At 38.6% G+C, this 20,855-nt stretch overlaps 1 protein-coding gene across 1 annotated transcript; it reads right to left on the reverse strand.

The window, feature by feature from the left end:
• Positions 1 to 2,812: 2,812 nt before the first annotated feature.
• Positions 2,813 to 20,149, reverse strand: LOC119901931 (vasoactive intestinal polypeptide receptor 1-like). Its single transcript, XM_038717720.1, has 8 exons — positions 19,876 to 20,149; positions 15,492 to 15,645; positions 11,834 to 11,894; positions 11,581 to 11,650; positions 9,021 to 9,115; positions 4,852 to 4,981; positions 3,857 to 3,898; positions 2,813 to 3,594 (listed from the first exon to the last, which is right to left on the reverse strand). Exons 1-8 carry the CDS (start codon positions 20,050 to 20,052, stop codon positions 3,454 to 3,456), a joined length of 870 nt encoding a protein of 289 aa, XP_038573648.1. The 5' UTR covers positions 20,053 to 20,149; the 3' UTR covers positions 2,813 to 3,453.
• Between the last annotated feature and the right edge of the window lie 706 nt (positions 20,150 to 20,855).

Raw genomic sequence — 20,855 nt, forward strand, 5'->3', positions numbered from 1 at the left:
ATATCTTTGAGGTGATGCCTACGCAGAGCCCAAAGGATAATAAAGGACAGTACCCACCCAGCCACAGCCTGTTCACCTTGTTGCATTCTGTGAAGAGATATAGAAGTTTCTGCTGTCAAACCACCAGACTGCAGAGCAGCTTTTTCCCCCACGCTATCAGACTTTTAAACCTATTCATCCTCAGCGCTGCTGTAGCAGAGGGGAGTTACAAACTCAATTTCACTCACCCTTAAATGTTTTTATATGATAGACTATGCCTTACACTGGGCATATGTCATATGGCAGGAACTGGCCCATCAATGACAAACAATGTTCTTTTGTATGTTGTGTCATGTCCTGGAAAATTAGATTAAAATGTTGATGAATCATCCTACACTGGCAGGCCTGTATTAATTTAGTGACCAATGAAAAGCTGTCTTAATTTTTAAGAAGCTGCTAAAAAATAGTTTCTGGGACTGAGCACTGCTAAAAACAGATCAGATTTGATGAAAAATATTATGTGATTTTCTCTCAGATGTTCCCCGGCTGCTCTGCCTCAACTCTGTGGAGTTCCCTGATGGACAGATAGGTTTACTTGTTTCTGTAGCAAGTCAGCTAACTGCTGCTAACTAGCTACCATTACCTAATTATCTCAGTTAGCCTGCAGCTACTGGTCAAATTAGCTCACTCGTGTAGTGCCATAACTAGTGACAGTGGAAGATTTGTGGCACAGTGACTCATTTCAAATTTAAAAAAAAACAAAAACACTCACAGGTAAGTGCTGTCCAAAGCCGCAGAGGATATTGTGAGAGATAAAACACAGATATAATTGCCCGTACTGTGAACTCGGAGCACCGGAGTGTGTGTTTAAGTTTACACCTTTACTTAAGCACTGGAGGTTTTCAGGCCAGGGACGGGAGGGCCCGGCAAGGAATGATTGCGGGGAGCATCGCCGGGCAAGCAGGCAATGAAACTGCGCTCAGCAGCCTCCAAGTGAACACAACATGAACAGATCCCAACACAGTCTCATTAGTTGACTCAGCCCTGGGATGACAAGAGCCAAACCGGCAAGAAAACCACCTTCGTACTGTATTCCCAGTGGTCAACGGTCTCGGAGGCTGTGTTTGGTCCCGGGTCCAGCTTCCGTGTTCATTAACTGGGAGCTGGAATCAGTCCACACAGAGTCTCCATCAAGCGGGAAGCTTCCGGTCTGAGACGTGAAGTCCCTTAAACCTGCATTCTATTGAGCTGGCGGCTCTTCTGGTTGCAAAAAGAAGTTCGGCTCCATTAGAAATAATGGCAAAATGACCAAAATGACCCTACTTCTCACCTGAATAATTACCTCAGTAAACACTTTCCTAATGCGTTTTAATGGTCGCTAGTTTCATGTCTTCTTCAACACAACATGATGTTCATTTAGGAAATATGGTCCCATTTAAAGGAAAATAGACCATAAAGCAGAGTATGCTTCAGGGCGGGATTATCTATGATTGACAAGTCGTTTCCAAGCTTATTAGGAGTTAACTGTTCACTTTCTCCGGTGAGTACATTTAGTTGTAAGCCTGTTGTTCCATAGACAAAATTGTCAGCCCTGTTAAAATGATGTGAAATACAGATGCATCTAGCTAAGCAAGCTAGCTAGCTCCACACGGCCGTTAGCGCCACCGTCTCATCCAAATATGGGCTGTTTCTCAACACCGAGTTCGCCAAGTTCGGACTTCTGTACCTTAAAGCTCGGACTTGGCAAGTTCGGATCGGGAGTACAAACTCCCGAGCTGAGAGTCTCCCGAGACTTGATGACGGCCAGACCCGTTAGCGGGCGGGACCTCACATCTCCGAAAACATCGTAGCAATTTTTTAAATCAGCTATGTCTTGAGAAATTAACCTCATATTTGTAGTTTAAACAATTATATTCCCGCATTAAAAACTCTTAAAACTACTATATGTGACACAAGAACAGCAGTATTATAAGTTACAGTTCTGAGTTTTCTCGTCCGACAATTCCGCTTTTTGGCGGCGAAATGCATTCTGGGATATCTGGCGATCCGAAGTCCACACAAGTCACCACCGATGCAGGCTCGGTAAAATGGGCGGAGCAAGAACACATCCAGGTATTTGACTGTACTTGGCTAGATGCAGACTTTTGAATTGGAACAGTACTTTGACTGCGACTGATGACGTTTCACAAGTCCACAAGAACACAAGTACAGACAAGAATGCAGATTGAGAAACAGCCCGTGTCACATACGGTGCCACTGGTTGCAAAAACTTAACATGGCGGCGCCCTATCGGCCAAACTCAAGGCTTCAAAACAGCAGTCCACAAACCAACAGGTGACGTCACGATGACTAAGTCCACTTCTTATAAACAATCTATGGTAAGCATGAAGGGGTGGAGGCGTAACCCCATTCAAGTACTGGCTACACGCCGATCAATATCTGCGACAAATAAATAGTAAATAGCACTCCGCTTTCCATTTCATGGAAACTTTGTGTGTAACCCCTGTTTTTACAAAATGTACCTGTAAATACGATTATGTCTTCTTTTTTCTGTACTGTAACAGAATACAGTTTTTGTATCCTGATTACGTAACGCCATTACATGTAAACTGTAACTCCCCATATAGTACCATTTTGATGCCATTTTACCATGTAATTGCCTAGCACCCTGCTTGTAAATTTGGTATCTCCTGCAGTGCAACATATGTCCCGAAAAATTTGGATTATCACAAGTGGCAACAGCATAAAAAATGGCAGATGAAGAAAAATAAGCTTATCAATATTTACAAATAGGCCTACTGTTTTTAAAAGATGCTCATCAAAGCAGACAACTCCTCAAAATACCCAATATGTGGCCACTTCACACAAAGTACATTCGCTCAGGTCCCTCTGGATCTTCATGATTAAAATTTTCTCCCTGGCAGCAGGTGAATTGCTGTGCAGAAATCAATTTGCACTTTCTCTCCAGATCTGTCCTGCACATACTTTCACCTTGCACTGATATAGTGTAACTGCTCACAATTAGTCAGGCCTAATTTTGCATAATTTTGCCAAGTTCATTGTTTCCACAGTTATCTAATCCCTCAATATTTGTTCATTTTGGTGGTCCAATCATCCTGCTTCAAACTCAGGACCAGCTCTGTCTCTACTGCGGTCCACAGTGTCATCATAACATCCTTTTACAAATCAAGTATCAGAGTTCCTTAAGGTTTTGGTATTTTTTTGGTTTGAACCATTATGGAAGACAGACCACAATGTGATTAAGCTCTGAAATGTGTGCTGTAATGGCCGTAGTTGCTGCTGACACTGATAATAAAGTATCTTGACACAACACTTCTTCAATCACTCTCCAGTGTTCATTATGGTCCTCTCTCAGAGGGATTGTTGAATTACTGTCATTAGTAGGGTGAGCTTTGAAACTTCCTCTGGTATTTTGCATGACATTCTCACACTCTCATGGATGGTCTCATAAAATTATACTGAAGAGATGTTGCCACTGGAAGGTGGCCGCCCCCCGCTGGCTCGAACTGTGATCTGAGTGATACTTTGCTTGGCTGGGGTGAGAGGATTTTGATTGTGACACCTCCACAACCATCTCCGCAGCTCTGTTTGGACCTGCAGACAAACACACGTGAGCAGAGCTGTATTGGAGGCGTAAATACTCACTCTGTATTGGAGGCGTAAATACTCACTCACTGGGGATATAGCAGTTGCAGAAAAGACACTGTGGCAAATAGTGTAGCAATGTGTGCTGTAAAACTTATGCTTATATAAACTTGTGCTTATCTGCACAGATGTTAGAGCTTTAGGTAGTTTGTTTGTGTGTCTATGTTTGTAGGACTTTTGCATCACAAAACTGTCACCTACATTCACCTACCTCTCCATTCATGAAACAGTAAAGTAGAGCCACCACAAAACCCTGCAACACAAGATATATGGTGATTGTTTTAAAATCACAACACTCTAATCTTATATACACTTGTATTACTTGAATCAGGTAAGTGCAGATTGTAGGTATATCGGTATTGTAAGGTATACCGATAGATTTTCAAAAGACAGACAAAACAGTTTATATCAATATAGTTTGATGTTGAGTTAGAGAAGACCAGAAGACGTGTTCTGAGTTTTTTCTGCGACTTTATATAACGCATCCTAATACTGATGAAGAAAGTCAGCAGAACAGACATATACAAGGAGAGAGAGACAGAAAGAGGCGGGGCACACTGATGTGTTTGCAGCAGTATGTTAGGTCTGTGAGTGTGGGGAAAAAAGAAGTGAAGGGAAAGGGATCAGATTAAATTAGTGAGTAAACAATAAAAGAAGGTGGAGAATGAAGTAGAAATAAGCTGGTAGAAATAGTATATAAATACTGGACATACATTTTGGATTTAAAAGATATCCCACATCTCAATTTTGGCTTTGACATACAAATGAACATTTAGCTCACTTCGTAAAAATTACCGATCCTGTATCGGAATTCAGTCTAAAAAAGTATTATAAGATTTTGTTCCATATCGTCCAGATCTTGTACAGTTTTTACATTTTAAGTTAGCTCTTGGGTGTAAATTTATCCTATGATGCGCTTTTTTGAAAACCACTTTCAGATTGGTCTGTCAGTTTTTATTCCTTTCCATTTTATACACTTCAAGTGACATTTTTAAGTATTCATGTTTTCATTTACTTGTCATTTACATGTTAAATTTTAGACAGTATTTGCAGTGACCAAACTGTTAATAAGTAGGGTTGGGTTTAAGTGCAAGCATGAGAGTATCTTATTTTAAGCAGTTCCTCTTTGTAAACCTTTTGTAATCTGTCTTAATATAGTTTTTAGGTCTGGAGTTTTTGTTCTGCTCCCTCTCTTCTGTTTTATACCTGAAAGGATCCCAGCCCCAGCTCGATGTAGAGTCTGGCTGCCACTCCAGTGTTCTCTGGCAGGAAGGCAAATACTGTGTAGTGCATCCCAAACAGAGGGATGAGGAACAGGGTGGATTTAGCCAGCCTCCTGAGGGAAACAAACAACAGAGGAATGAAAGAAAGAAGAAAGACTATAGAGTCTAGGTAATGTAATGGGACAAGCGTGGGCTAATCCAAATTAAAAGGCCCTGAAAACACATTCCAGCTTCTTACTTACTCTAAGCGATGGGTCATTCATGAACAGTGCTGTTTCATGTGAGAGATTGCTGTCTTTTTTTTCTTTTTTTATCTGCGCCCCTTAGTTTTAGTGTTTTGAAGTGGACGGGGCTCAGTTGGAAAAAGGTCATGTCACATACCCCAATGCACCAGTCAGGTGTCATGGCATCTGTAGATTTGTTGCCTGGCTAATTTCAGTCAAATCTGATTAAACCACACCCACACTGTCCTGATGAAGCAAGCTGCTTATTAAAATAACTATGTTTCTTTTACTCTGACTTTGATAGTTTGTTTATTAATATTCAAAGAAAACCTGAATATTTCAAACCAAGTTTTCAAGAGCCTTAAAGTGAGCTGTATCAGGTCAACAAAAAAAATCTGAAAATGAGGTAATTATGGCCTTTCAAAATATTCACCTTTATCAGTGTCAGTCTAATCAGTGTTTATGTTTCAAATGCCACGATACAAAAGCAAAATGCATTATTCTGCCAAGTTTCATCAGAGGTAGACCGGATGTGATAGATATCAAATCTTTAATAAACAAACTGACCTTTAAAACAACACTGTAAGAAGGCCAATCAGTACATTAAAATGTCAAAATACAAAACCCTGATGCATAGTGCTCAAAGCTTAGTTCAAACCAGACCAGATATGTCTAAATATTGTGTAAATGTTATTTATTTTAGTGACACTACATTATTACACCAAAGTGCTGCAAGTCATGTGGTTTAGATACAATAACTCCACCTCTGTGATACATTTTAGAAAACAGCCACCGATTAATACCCCATACTCTCTTAATCTTCTTTTTCTCATTTTATTCTTTCATGTCACAGAGATGGTAAACCATCTGGGCACATATCTAATGATCTCACAACTAATTCAAAACAATCTGTCACAGATCAATAAACAGCAGTTTAAACAACCTCAACAAAGATGTTTGCACACTGTCTTGTTCTCTGATGATTAGATCATATTCAAAGCTTCTCCATCAAGCTGTCACACATAGAAGGATGTGATAATATAGTTTTAGTCATCTGAATATTCTAAATAACCAAAATAATCATTCTGATCCAAAATAACATCACCACCTTGGCTGCTGAAAGATTAAAGATGCAAACACAAACCAGATTATGTTCAAGCCTATGATAGGATTGTGTTTGCCTTTTGTCACACCTTGGATTTGTGCCTTTGTGTTAATGTCACAGATCCGTCTGAATCAGATTGAAGTTTGTAAGACGGAGATGAAGTGTGAAAACATGCATTGAAAAGGTAGAACAGTCATGTCGCACGCCGATGGAGGAGACATCTATTTCTGGTATCCGGTGCTATTTTTATGTGCTACTCTCATTCTTAATTGATTCAGCTGAGCTGGAATCTGCACCAACCAAATGTCAAAAGGAAAGAAGGATTCATTCTGTTAAAGCAGTGTTTCTGGGATCCCAGAGCAGATTCATAGACGCAGCATTTTCTCTCTTAGAACGTAAGGAAGAATTTATCATTTTATGAATGATTTCATCAATTCACTCACCTTTCCCTCTTTATAGTAAACTCTTCAAATAAACTGCCATCCATTTCCACCACATTCATTTGCACTCAGCAGTTCTACCTAAACACTGTTTTATAGTTTGAAAGAAGCACTTAAAACTTAACTTTGTCTCCTAATATATTATATAGAGAAAAGGAGGCTCTGCACACTTCCACTCCAAATGTCATTTTCCATAGTGAAGGTCTTCAGTGACAGCTTGACTTAAAAATGAAATACTTTCATTGGAGAGCCTTCTTTTCTTCATATTTGATGTTTTGTGATCTTTCTTGCACCTCACTATTGTGTTGCAAGTGTGGTAATATTCTCAAAGCCATGCTAGTGCCTCTATGAGGTGAGCCCAGCAGTTCTTTGACTTAAATGCTAACATAAGCATGTTAACCAACATTCACAATGCAAAATATTCACAATGACAATTACCTTAAACCTGCATTCTATTGAACAGCCAACAGGGGGCGACTCTCCTGGTTACAAAAAGAAGTCCAGTTCCATTAGAAATAATGGTAAAATGACCCTACGTCCAGAGATGGGGACTCTGACTCGAGTCCGAGTTCAGATGTGACTTGAGACTTGTCCTCACTCCCCTGACTCAGACTCGAGGTGCGGGACATGAACAATGTTTATTTTTCTGATGAGCTTGCTGTTATTCCCCTCCCTGCATTACCTACAACCTACCTACATAACACATACTACGTATCTGCTGCACGTGAGACATGACAACAGACACCGGCAGCTGCTGTGCCATTCATCATAAACTTTGGCTTTAAAACTTCATAGAAACAAGGCCCAAACAAAGAAGCGCTGCACGCAAACTAGGTTAGTAACCTGAGGTTAGTAAACATGTTTAGCTCAGCATTGGCAAATTGAATAAATGAAATAAATTACCCACTAAGGACAGTTGATGGAAAGTCAGGGGATCACCAGTTATTACAATTCATCATGAGGTGGAAAATCTAATAGAAAGCCAGCCAATAGACCTTTTTAACAGCGGACATTTGGTCCTAAGCACAGGTGTGATTGATAACATTAATGATGGCTCCAGTGTCCCAGCAAGCCATGATAGTGTGACAGTGATCCAGCATGCAGAACAGGACTCTGAAACTGAAGCAGCTAAATGGAATTTGTCCATCATTCATTTTTCCAGCTTTTCCAGCTGTAACATAAATGTCTTCCATGAAAAAGGCCAGTAGTTGTCAAGACATTCCACTTCACACCACACATATGAACCTTGTGGTGGCACTAGAGGAAAATTCAGGGGATCATCAGTCATTAGGAAATATTGTTGGGGACCCTAGGTGTCTGTGCAAAATAGCTGAGCTATTTCAGTCTGGACCAAAGTAGTGGGCCGCTACAGTAGATTTGATGCTTGGGTTTTATGTATTGCATCTAATGTTATACTAAGGTGGCTTCCTCTTTTAAGAGCTCTAAAAGGTTAAAGGTTCAAATTAAGTGTATTTTACAGTGAGTTAACAAGTTCTGTGAAAGAGAGAAACTTGAATTCAAAAGGTGTAGAGTTGAATTTTTCTGTTTGATAATAAAAATAGGTGTAAGAATATTTCTTTTCATATTATGAGTAAATTTTTTTTATTTATTAGACAAAAAGCTAGAGAGTTTGTGTAATGCAGCAAACTCACCACTCACATACCTCTTGAGGTACAAGACAGGGCACGCTGGGGCTAGCAGGTTAGCATGCTAACTTCTGTAGATATCTTCGTTTTTTGACATAATGTCAGAACTGTTACTTCTTTACATTTGGTTGATAATTTTAGTCAATTTTTTTTATGTTTTTAAACTATAATTCTGGTTCTAGCTTACACATTTTACCTTTAAAATACAAACATTACAGATCATCAAAATTAATGTCCTTTAAATGAGTATTACTGACTTTTAATCTCAAAGCTACTGCCTTAATCAGTATGTGTCTCATATAACTATATCTTATGGGATAACATGATATAACTGATCTGATCAGTAAATGGCATTATGCAATACAAATCATGCCAGGTCACCACCATAAGTATGTAATTTTCAGGAATGAAAATCCTCTTACTTCCTAAATATATAAATGAACTGGAAGTGAACTAAAGGCAGTTCAGGCAGAGCTCTATAGTTGCACCTGCATTTGCTGGCATCAGCTCCTTCTTTAATACCTCACAATCATTGGTCCATTCTCAAGCTGTTTGCCTACCTACTGGGAAGTATTATCCAATCACAATATCATGCAGCCTTAACCAACCTGACACTTCTCACTCACTTTGCCGATACACCATTTGCTGCGGCAGCTCCCTGCATCACCCAAACTCTTACCTTTTTATTGTATTGTGTGTGTTTAAGAAAAGCACTCCTTGCAGAAGTTGTGACTCACATAAAATGTCCAGTGTCATTGTTCCCGGCCATGGCTGAAGATTTAAGCTTTTGAACCAAAATCCGGATCACGTTGATGAAGATGACAATGTTGACCTGGTAGGGATGTTCACATATGCACAATTACAATTATTAAATAAAGAGAGAGAAAATACACAATACTTTAATGCATCAAAAGCTATTTAAATATGCAACAATACCACTCTTAACAAAGCAGACTGTAATACTATGTTAAATTGGCATTTGTGAATAAAAGCAATATTAGCAAGTGACCGTTGGCTAAACACCTCACTCAGACAGCGATTGTCCGATCAAAGTTTAGCAACCGTAATTAAGCACAACAATCTTTAGCAAGCATCTTTATTCAATACTCCTTTTCCATGTTTACCACTTAACACTAAAGCTGCGTGATCTGTCCAAAAATGTTTTCACAATAATGTGATATCATTCGATATCAATAATTATTAATCATTATTTCTTTCAAATTTAAACACAAATGGTTAATTGTGGTTTTAAACTTTTCTGTATGGTCAGAACAAACACTTGATGCCAAACAGTGGATCACTTCACAAATCTGAGGCAGAACATTCAAAACTATTACGATAAAATCTTTTTTCACCAAAATGAGTTAAAGTAAGTAAAATGTGTTTTTCAGTCCCTTTTCAACAAAATAAATATCTTAATAGAAAAATTGAGTGCTAATTCATTTGTGATTCTAATTAATTAAATCAAATATTTATTAACATTTGGAGTGCGTGTAAAGGGGGGACAGTCGTTTATGGTAACAACACATTTTTAATTAGGGTTATTGGTTGCATCTGAAGCAATAAGTTTTACATCCAATCAAAGTTTGGATGTTAACAAATAAATCAAATAAACAGACAATGCAAAAGCAATTTATTGATATTCCCAAAGTTAGTGGTCTTGAAAAAAAATCCTGAGTCCTCAATGTCAAGACCGAGACAAGGCCGAGTACAAATACGGTCGAGTCCGAGACGAGACCATCAAAAAGTGGTCCTAAGACCGGTCTTGAGACCAAGAGTGGTGTCAAGTACTACAACACTACTGCAAGCGATAGAGGCTTCAGATGAGGTGAAGGACCCGGATCGCATGTAAGGCTTGGTGAAGGACCGCCAATGTCCTCTTCATATCACATCTCGATCCATGGTGTAAGCAACTGGCATGCAATGTGAATGTTAATATCTGATACATGTAAAATTTGAAGCATTTTTGTTCCTTAATTCATAACCAGTTGTTGCTGGCAAAGTTAACATTAAGCTATGAAAACTGCGATTACAGCTTTGCAACAATAATCGGAAGCTACATGTAAATACTTGGGCCTAATGGTGCTTTCAGACCAAAGCGAAGCGAGTGTTCGGGGCGGTGAGTTTACATACAAAGTCAATGCAAAGACGCGTAGAGCCGCGATTTCCTGTCGGGCGGCGCGAAGCAACACGAAGGGGGGCTTCAGAGCGATGTGTGGATGTGTGGAGAGGGCCCGGCAGAGCTAGGGATTGAAAATCTGCTGGCTGGCAGAGAGCTGCTAAACGTGGGGGAGAGGAGCAGGGAGCAGCGCTGCAACACCCGTAGTCGGTCTGGATTATGCTCTGACAACTACACCGTTTACTCGTGGGAGGAGCTCGGAAGTAAACTGCTTTTATTAAATTAGCTTTTTACTTTAGTTTTTGGGATTATAACGTTGATTTATCTTCACTGGAGCTTCTCAGCAGCTAGCTTCTGTGCACATCCGGTTCCAATGTTGTTGTTAGTGTCGTTAGCTCTGTTGGACTACTACTTCATTTTTATATAAAAATCGGACAAAACTGGACATTACTTGGAGAAAAGAAAGCGAGGAGGTTGAACTACCTGGTGAGTTCAGAAAACATGTCTCTGTAACTTTATTCCAGCTATCATTGTACTTTACTGTGACCAAGTTAGCATAGCATAGCCCTGATCGATCCAAACTGCATTCAGAAAAACATTTTAGAAGTTGTTGTCCTGCTGTCTTGCTGACAGACCTGACAAAGCATGAATTCATATGTTTAACAAATCTGTATCATGTTGTAGTTATTTCGGCATCAGTTTAATCTGTTTATTGCTATTTAATCACAGCAAAATGTTTACTTTGGGTTCATACAGCTGTATTAATGAAAAAACCCTCCCAATGGACGCATCATGCTCATGGAAACGTGTAGCTAAAAGCAAGAATATCTCCGGCTGAAGTCATGCTTCATGTATATCCTGTTTCCACATTTTGTTTTTATCGATACACCAACTTTTCCTTCTCAACCAAGTATAAAAACTCTTTTATGATATATTTAGTTCAGCGTTTCCATTCAGGTTTTATTAGCAAAAATGCGCATAAAAACAGGTGGATGGAGTGAAAAGCAGGATCTTTTCTTTCAAAAATAAGCAAGAATTTAAAGTAAATCAGCCAGTCATCTTTGAGAGTGGAGTTTGACAGATGTAGCAACCGTAAGTGTGGGGTCAGAAGATGTTTAGTTTCAGTGCTCTCCACCAGAGACATATTAAGATACTATAAGGACTTTGTCTCCACTCACCAGCAGCGAGGCTGTCATTGGTCCTTTAATAATCCACCATATACCAGTGTTGTCTGTGTCGTCCCAGCAGCTACAATTGAAGAAAAATGAAATTCAATTCAGCATTAAGATAATGTTACACTCAAATCAAAGTACACAAACCGGAATAATTACTACTACTACTGTTTAACATGCAGTGGTACAATGTTATCATAGCATTGATATTATAAGGATATATAAGCTGCTTTGCTGCATGTCATGTAATATATCATACCCGCTGTCATCATAGAAGAATCTGGTCAACACCCAAAGTATAAGAACTGTTGATGGGAGCCCTACAACATAAGAGCAGAGATTAATTATTAATGTGTTGTGTATCTGTCATGTAAAATTAATCCGAGCGACATTCGAACCCCCAACTCACATGTTTACTGCATTTTTTAAGAAAATGTTGTTACGCATATAAAATATGGTGTTTACTCTGTGTAACTTATCTGTCTCCCACTTGCAACTCCATGACAGAAGAAGAAGCAGACACAGGATAAAAGCAGGAGACCAGAGAGAGAGCAACATAGTACAAACTAGAAAGAAGCCGATAAGACACATCAGAGCTACAAACACACACACAAACATACTCTCTGGGTTTCTTGTCAGGTTGTAAAAACTGACAGACAGATATGCACTTTAGCTATAAGTGCATAGTTTTATATTTGAATCAGGTTTGATTGTGTTTTGTTGCATACTGATGGTTTGGAAGATAATGTTTAAACTAAGCTGACATATTTGTTTATTAACATGCATAGATATATAGGGGAGAGCAGGGTGATTATATAGCCTGTTTCTCTGCAACCATAGACAAAGTTGGTTATATGAATACATATTTTTGAAGAGTTAATCATTTTTCTCTCCCTGTGGTGGAGAGAGGCCCTTGGAATAAGTGATAAGCACATTTAAGATTAAAAAACAGTTTTTTGCCGTTCAAAGTGATTTTTTTATGTTCAAGGAGTCCTGATTCTTGTGTCTGAACAATTACAGATAGGTTTGAAAAAGTCTTACGCATGTGTTAGTGCTTAAGGAAGTTACAAAAGTTACAATATGAGGCTATACCATTAGCATGACATACTCTTAAACTGCTGGACGACACAAATTTGTTAAATTGGCAGGAATGGGTAAGTTTGAGCCAAAGGACCTGGTGGAAGGTGAGACAGATAAAGACATGACGATAAACAGGATGGCTTTAAAGCGATACATTGATATGAAACAACTAGGAGACATAGCTGCAATGTTTCACTACTAAATGCAAATTAAGTGTTGGGAACTGGCATTTGAGTTTGCATGTTAAAATAACATAGATGTCACCGATCCCCATGTGGCTCAACTTATCCTCTCCCTTGGCTCAACTTACCCCTCATATGGGGTAACACCTCACTTTAAAGACACATCAAGTAAAAACTGGCTCAACTCACCCCGCTCTCCCCCAAACATAGATACTACATTGGCTGCTGCTGTTCATTACTGCAATGTGTCAAGGGTGCACGTATGTCCTTCAAGTGAATATAAATAAACCCATTTTTCAGCACTTTGGTTTGTTACAAATGCCAGATATGGATTTACAGGATACTTAAATGCTCCCTCCATGGTCTGCAGTTGCCATCTCCAACATCCTCCTACTCCATGCTGTCTGTCTGTGGAATGCTATTCCAACCATCTTAATGCAGTTTGGCTTGTCTAATAACTGCACTTAAAAAAACAGTTGACAAAACCTCCAAACCTTGAATGATCTTGTCTGAGGAACAAGCTGTTAATTAATTAGACAGTTATCAGCTGATAAAGGCCTTGTTCACCCGGGGGATCTGCTCAGATAAACAGATGGAGATCTGAGCATCCCTCCTGCTCCCACACTTCACCACATCCTGCCATAAATTTCATCTATCTCCATTTTAGAAATATACTCCTGCCATTGTCTCACTTGTCTCACCACTGGCTGAGCATTACAAGGTTTTATTGACTCTTACAATAAGCTGGAGAACAAAAAGCCCAGTAGGACCTCCAAAAAAGTTTGTTATGGCTAAACTTTTCAGGAATTCTCAGCCTGTAGCTGCTCGATTGTACTGTAACATTGTGGCTGATGTGGAACTGTGCTAGAAGCACTTGAGAGTACAGGCTAGACCATATACAGCACACAACAACCAAAAAGACAATTGGATTAGCAATGGAAATCAGTTGACTGAGCAACACAGGATAACACAGGATAAACAAAGGGAGAGCTGAGGAAATCAGCCACAATTGCTGCTCAGGCGCTGCTATTGTGTAAATAAAAAGTGGAACTTCACTACAACCACTTGAGAGTACAGTCTTAAGCATTTACAGCCAACAGAAAACAAAAAAAACAATGGGATGGGAATGGGATAAGCAATGGAAATCAGTTGACTGAGCAACGCAGGATAACATAAAGGGAAAGCACCTGAAACATCCACAGAGAGCTCAGGGAAGCAAAAGATAAGGGAGAAAACAAAGGGAGAGCTGAGGAAATGAGAGCAAGTGCCGCCACAGTTGCTGCTCAGGCGCTGCTATCGTGTAAATAAAATGTTGCCGGGTTTTGGGGACAGAATTACCACCTGAAAATAGATTTACAACCCAAATGTGAATTCATGTGTAATAACAAAAGGTAGACAAAATAACAGGAAAACCACACAACACTATTCAGCTTACTGTAATACAACAACAGGCTCAAAGATTACCCACTGAATCACTACATCTCTCACACAGTCTCAAGTGTAAGCTTCATAATGGACTGGTGTGCTGGACGGTATATCATGATGTGTTGTGTGTGGTGTCACAACTAATCGTGCCAACCAGATTTTCAAGTAACAAAGATGCAAAGTGAAAAAACTTGGCGACACTAGCTGATTAATGGAAGCATATTCTTTATTTCTCCAAAGCATTTTAGAGCACAGGGCTTTCATCATGGTTTGTAAAAACAGCTTTGGAATCACAGGGAGCCAGGGGAGGCTGGCTCCCCCAGAAGAGACCCGAGACCCCCCTAATAACTATTAGCATTAATAGTGCACTGAATGACTGAAAAATGTCAGTGTCCCTGGACAGCGAGTCTGACTTTGTGTAACATGACTGATCTGGACATGTGCTGATGATGGTGATTTCATTTTTCATGACTCATGGTGCTGCTATTGATGTGTTCTTATGTATGTCTATGCACAATTATTGTGAATGGACTGGATGTCAGATCAGCACACCCCCTAGACGCATGCAATAGTTGGACAGCCTCTAAAAGACGCTGCCCCTCAAACACACAAATTTCAAAATAAAAGACACACAACAAAACAGCAAAAGAATATAAATTTGAACCTGTGTGAGTGTTTAAAACTGTCAATACATGACAAAAACAAAACATTTTTAAATAACTATAAAAACAACTATAAAAACTCTAAAACATTTGTTCTTTCTCCTCAGATATAAACTTCTGAGATTGTAAATCAAAACATTTGCATGTATCCAGGGGCTTTATGAACGATCTACTTCGGAAACGAGACCAGAGAACAAATAAGAGACTGGAGAGAAATAACAAAAGGAACCAGAGCTTTTGGTGAGTTGGAGTTCAGTCACAGGCTTATCAATGATGATCAAAAACACACTTCAATGAAAACAGGCCAGCGGTCAAACACTTGAGAATGACACACAGCAAAAATTTTGCTTTCTAAGAAAGTTAATGTTTTCCCGTCTGCACCCCCAATTAAGCTCACTGATAGAACAACAGAGGCCCCTTTTGAATTCATTGTGTATTTGTGGGACAGCTTTACCAATTGTGTTATGAATATACACATTATAGGCTTATATAAGGCCAACGGCCTTAACACATGACTTGATTGGCAGTGTGTCAGGGGCTTGCCACCTCTTCAGTCATCCCTACTCACCCCATCCAATCAGGATGTACCACCAGAAGTATTTCCTCTGAGAGACGAAGGTCAGGGCCAGCAGGGTCTGCAGATACATGCCCTCCACCAGCAACCAGAAGTAATTGGCCAGGATGCTGAACTGGAAAAAAGCCACAGCTGACTTGCACGCTGCCTAGAGAGAGCCAGAATAAAGCACAGTTACTGGTACTGGATGTGCCCTCACTCAACACTGAACCAACACAATATCAGTCAAGGCAGCTGGTAGGTCCAGATGACTCATTAAGGACCTTTTCTCATGTCAAATTAGATGGGAAGATATAGAGATTAAAGTAGAGTTATTTATTTTTGATTGATTGATTGATATCTTTATTTTGAACATAATAATAACAAAATAATCAACGAAACAAAAAATAGTGGTAAAAAAGAAATGAACAAAATACAACTGCATACTTTCCAGTACTTAAAAACCTCTATTTACATGTGCAAAAAGGAGGTAGGAAGAAGTAAAACTTATGTACTCCTACCCCTTTACACCCTTACTACCATATTTAAGGAAATAACTACAAAATAATAAGTCTACAGAGATAATAAATCTGTAATCAATGAAAATATATATTCAGAAGTTCTATTCACATACAGATATTACCCATACACAACAATATTTTATACATACTGTGTTTCTCTGTACCTCTGGAATATAATTTCTTTGAACATCTTTTTAAAATAGAATATGTTTAGACATTGCTTTAATTCATTATTTAGTTTATTCCACAATTTAACACCACTGACCATGAAACTTTTCCTAGTAGTTCGAAAACTGGGCGTTTTAAAATTTGTATTATAGCCCCCCTCTATTTCAGAAAACCTTTTCTGTATATTGCCAGGCAATAATTTGTTTCTAGCCATGAACATAATTACTGCTGTTTGAAATTCAACTAGATCAAATCATTTAATGCTTTAGACTGTGAAAATAATGAGTTGGTGTGTTCCAAATATCCAGTGTTGTGAATTATTCTTATTGCTCTTTTTTGAAGTATAAATAACATTTGCAATGAATTTTAATATGTGTTACCCCAAACCTCTACACAGTAATTTACAGTGCCTTGCGAAAGTATTCGGCCCCCTTGAACTTTTCGACCTTTTGCCACATTGCAGGCTTCAAACATAAAGATATAAAACTGTAATTTTTTGTGAAGAATCAGCAACAAGTGGGACACAATTATGAAGTGGAACGAAATTTATTGGATATTTCAAACCTTTTTAACAAATAAAAAACTGAAAAATTGGGCGTGCAAAATTATTCAGCCCCCTTAAGTTAATACTTTGTAGCGCCACCTTTTGCTGCGATTACAGCTGTAAGTCGCTTGGGGTACGTCTCTATCAGTTTTGCACATCGAGAGACTGAAATTTTTGCCCATTCCTCCTTGCAAAACAGCTCGAGCTCAGTGAGGTTGGATGGAGAGCGTTTGTTTCGATTGGATTCAGGTCTGGACTTTGACTTGGCCATTCTAACACCTGGATATGTTTATTTGTGAACCATTCCAGTGTAGATTTTGCTTTATGTTTTGGATCATTGTCTTGTTGGAAGACAAATCTCCGTCCCAGTCTCAGGTCTTTTGTAGACTCCATCAGGTTTTCTTCCAGAATGGTCCTGTATTTGGCTCCATCCATCTTCCCATCAATTTTAACCATCTTCCCTGTCCCTGCTGAAGAAAAGCAGGCCCAAACCATGATGCTGCCACCACCATGTTTGACAGTGGGGATGGTGTGTTCAGGGTGATGAGCTGTGTTGCCTTTACGCCAAACATAACGTTTTGCATTGTTGCCACAAAATTTGATTTTGGTTTCATCTGACCAGAGCACCTTCTTTCACATGTTTGGTGTGTCTCCCAGGTGGCTTGTGGCAAACTTTAAACAAGACTTTTTATGGATATCTTTAAGAAATGGCTTTCTTCTTGCCACTCTTCCATAAAGGCCAGATTTGTGCAGTATACGACTGATTGTTGTCCTATGGACAGAGTCTCCCATCATCTATCATCATTTGTCATTTAGGTCAACATTGGATCATTCAGAGATCCTCACTGAACTTCTGGAGAGAGTTTGCTGCACTGAAAGTAAAGGGGCTGAATAATTTTGCACGCCCAATTTTTCTGTTTTTTATTTGTTAAAAAAGTTTGAAATATCCAATAAATTTCGTTCCACTTCATGATTGTGTCCCACTTGTTGTTGGTTCTTCACAAAAAATTACAGTTTTATATCTTTATGTTTGAAGCCTGCAATGTGGCAAAAGGTCGAAAAGTTCAAGGGGGCCGAATACTTTCGCAAGGCACAGTAAATACAGTAAAACCAGTGAACAATACAAAATGTGATCTGTAATCTAGAATGTGCTTAGCTTTAGCCAGGACTGAAATACTTCTAGACAGTTTTGTTTGGATATGTTTTATGTGAGATTTCCAGCAAATCTTGTCGTCTATAATCACTCTAAGGAATTTCATTTCATATACTCTTTCTATATTAACACCCTCGATCTGTAATTGAACTTGATTGATTAATTTACATTTGCCAAATATCATGAATTTAGTTTTGCTCAAATTTAATGATAACTTATTTGTGTCAAACCACTGTTTTATTTTTGTGAATTCTGAAGTGATTAAGTCCAGGAGTTGCTGTAAATTCTGACCAGAACTAAAGATGTTTGTGTCGTCTGCAAATAATACAAATTTGAGTAGATCAGATACTTATGTCATAACATATGTCATTTATGTAAAGGATAAATAATTTTGATCCCAACACTGACCCCTGGGGGACACCACACACAACGTCCAAATATTCAGAAGTGTAATCTCCCAACTTCACAAATTGTTTCCTGTCTTTTAAATAACTGCTTAACCAATTCAGCACTCCCCTGATCCCAAGCCTTTCCAGTGTATTGATTAGTATTTTATGATTAATTGTATCAAATGCTTTTTTCAAATCAATGAATACCCCAACTCCATTTTTTTTTTGGCCAGTGGAATTTGTAATTTCTTCTATGAGTTCAATTAAAGCTAGTGATGTTGACCTATTTTTTCTGAATCCATACTGGCTGTCAGTAAGCAGTTTGTGTTTATCTATGAATTTGTCCAATCTGTCATTGAAGAGTTTTTCTAGAATTTTTGAGAATTGTGGCAGTAGAGAGGCAGGCCTGTAATTTGTGAAGTGGTGTTTATCTCCAGTTTTGTACAGAGGTATGACTTTTGCTGTTTTCATTTTTGTTGGAAATTGATCGGTTTGAAATGACAAATTAAAAATGTGAGTTAATGGTTTTGAGATCCCCTCAATTACATTTTTTACTATCTTCATATCTGTTGCATTTTTTAACAATGCCTATTTCTTTTTCTTCTACTGCTTTAAGAAACATTGAACATGTTGAATTCGTTCTGTAGATCAGCAAAGGTAAGAATGATATACTATAAAAACCTACTACGTCTAATATATTCTATTCCATTATGAATGCATAAGACACTATGACATTTGCATTTTAGGTTAAAAGCGTTTAGTTGTGGCAAAAATGTGTAGTTGTAAAAACAAAAGCAGAAAGCATATGATATAAATAAACATAAAACAGTATATAAGTAAGCCTACAGATTACAGAAATTATTAATATAGTAGCTGTTAGAGGTTATTTAATCAGTTACTCTGATGTTTACAGCTTGAAATGGCATTATACTTACCTTTCTCGATTTTGAAATAGATTAATAGTAAATTATGTCTTTCCAAAATTTCAACAGTTCTGACAGTTTTTCAGATTTCTCTATTTAATTTAAGATTTTTCATTTAGCTTAAGATGTTGGAGGATTTTCTCATCCCATCCCACTCATATTTATCGTCAATAACAATTTCCAAATCTGGTCTATGTCTTCAGATTTCCTACATCACTGCAGTGATTGTAGCACAAAATGTGAGCATATGAAGTGGTTGTGGTGTGTAGTTACTGATTTAATAGGCTGTGGGGAAGGTTTTGAAAAGGTGTAACTGCTCAAGTGTGTCTGCAAAATAAAGATTTTTGACAAACATGCAACTCCAAAAGCAATTTTCTGTGTATTCTGCAAAAGCATAAGGAACAAAAACCCACTACAAAAGAAAAAACTAAATCACTACAAAATATACTACATGCTGTAAAAAAAAAAACAATGGTAAATTACATGAGTAATAATTCATGTTGCCAACACTTTATTAACAACATCAAAAAATGAAACATACCTGCAGTTTAAAATCCAATTGCTAAAATAATTCAGTTTTCCACCTGTCTTCCCATCTTTCACTTCTCTTTGCCGTCTCTTCCCATTGTTAATCATACAGCAGATGTAGCAATCTGCTTTATGATAAAAAAACATTGCTGATTAAATAGCGTGCTGCTCACCGTGGACACAAAGCAGTGGTCCAGGTTCTCATCAGCAAACAGCACAGTGTCTTTAATGAAAACAGCGCTGGCTCTCAGGATGAAGGAGGAGAATAGGTTGATGTGGATGTAGTTTCTGGTGCAGCGGAACTTTCTGAAAAAAGCCAAAACAGAGCGAGGGGAATATGGCACACACATTAAAGCAGCAACGATTCATCGAATTAATCAAATAGTTGCCAACAATTAAATTGATTAAATATTTTGATAATCGTTTTGAGTTCTTAAATGTAAATATTTTCTGGTTTCTTTACTCCTCTATTACACTGACGTCTTTTTTTGTGGACAACATTTCACACTAATTTGTGAACTGAAAAAAGGTTAGCTGGCTTCTCAGTTAAAGATGTAACAATTGAACATTCAACACAAAACCTTCCGCGTCCCTCTCTGTTGCTCGTATCACTCTGCTAAACCCGGCCCACTAAACCCACAAGTTTGTACGGCAGCCGAAGGAGCTGGTTGCCCTGAAAAACCTCATCCCGCATAGGGCTTGCTCTCCACGGGGAGAGTCTCGCCAGTCCCTCTCATTTTGACCTCAGGGGCAGCTGCAACAGCATCTAACAGCAGATTGAGAGGCTAGTACACCACTGTCCCCCCTAAAAAGTTATTCCCCATTGTTTGTCATCATGACTCATCAATACAAGTGCCATGGCATTGAAGATCATGAGCCTGAAGCTCTCTGTGGAGCCAGGACGTAATCACACAAGTGTTTCGTACTATACGCTGCAAATGAGGGATATGCAGTTCTTTCCTTGCTGGTGCTTGTTTCTCAGCCACTGTGTTTGCAGAAGTCTCATGTACAACTGTCAGGATATAGCGACAGTTTAACAAATACGACAAAACGTTATTTTTAAAAGAATTCCCTACTGCTGCTTTAAACACCAGCACATAAGTAAACAACTGCCTACTCATCCAGCAGATGCAGAGCAACATGAGTATCCCAT

This window comes from Micropterus salmoides, unplaced genomic scaffold (genome assembly GCF_014851395.1).
Source record: "Micropterus salmoides isolate LMB-PRFRI ecotype aquatic unplaced genomic scaffold, ASM1485139v1 Ms_hic_scaffold_14, whole genome shotgun sequence".
NCBI lineage: Eukaryota > Metazoa > Chordata > Actinopteri > Centrarchiformes > Centrarchidae > Micropterus > Micropterus salmoides.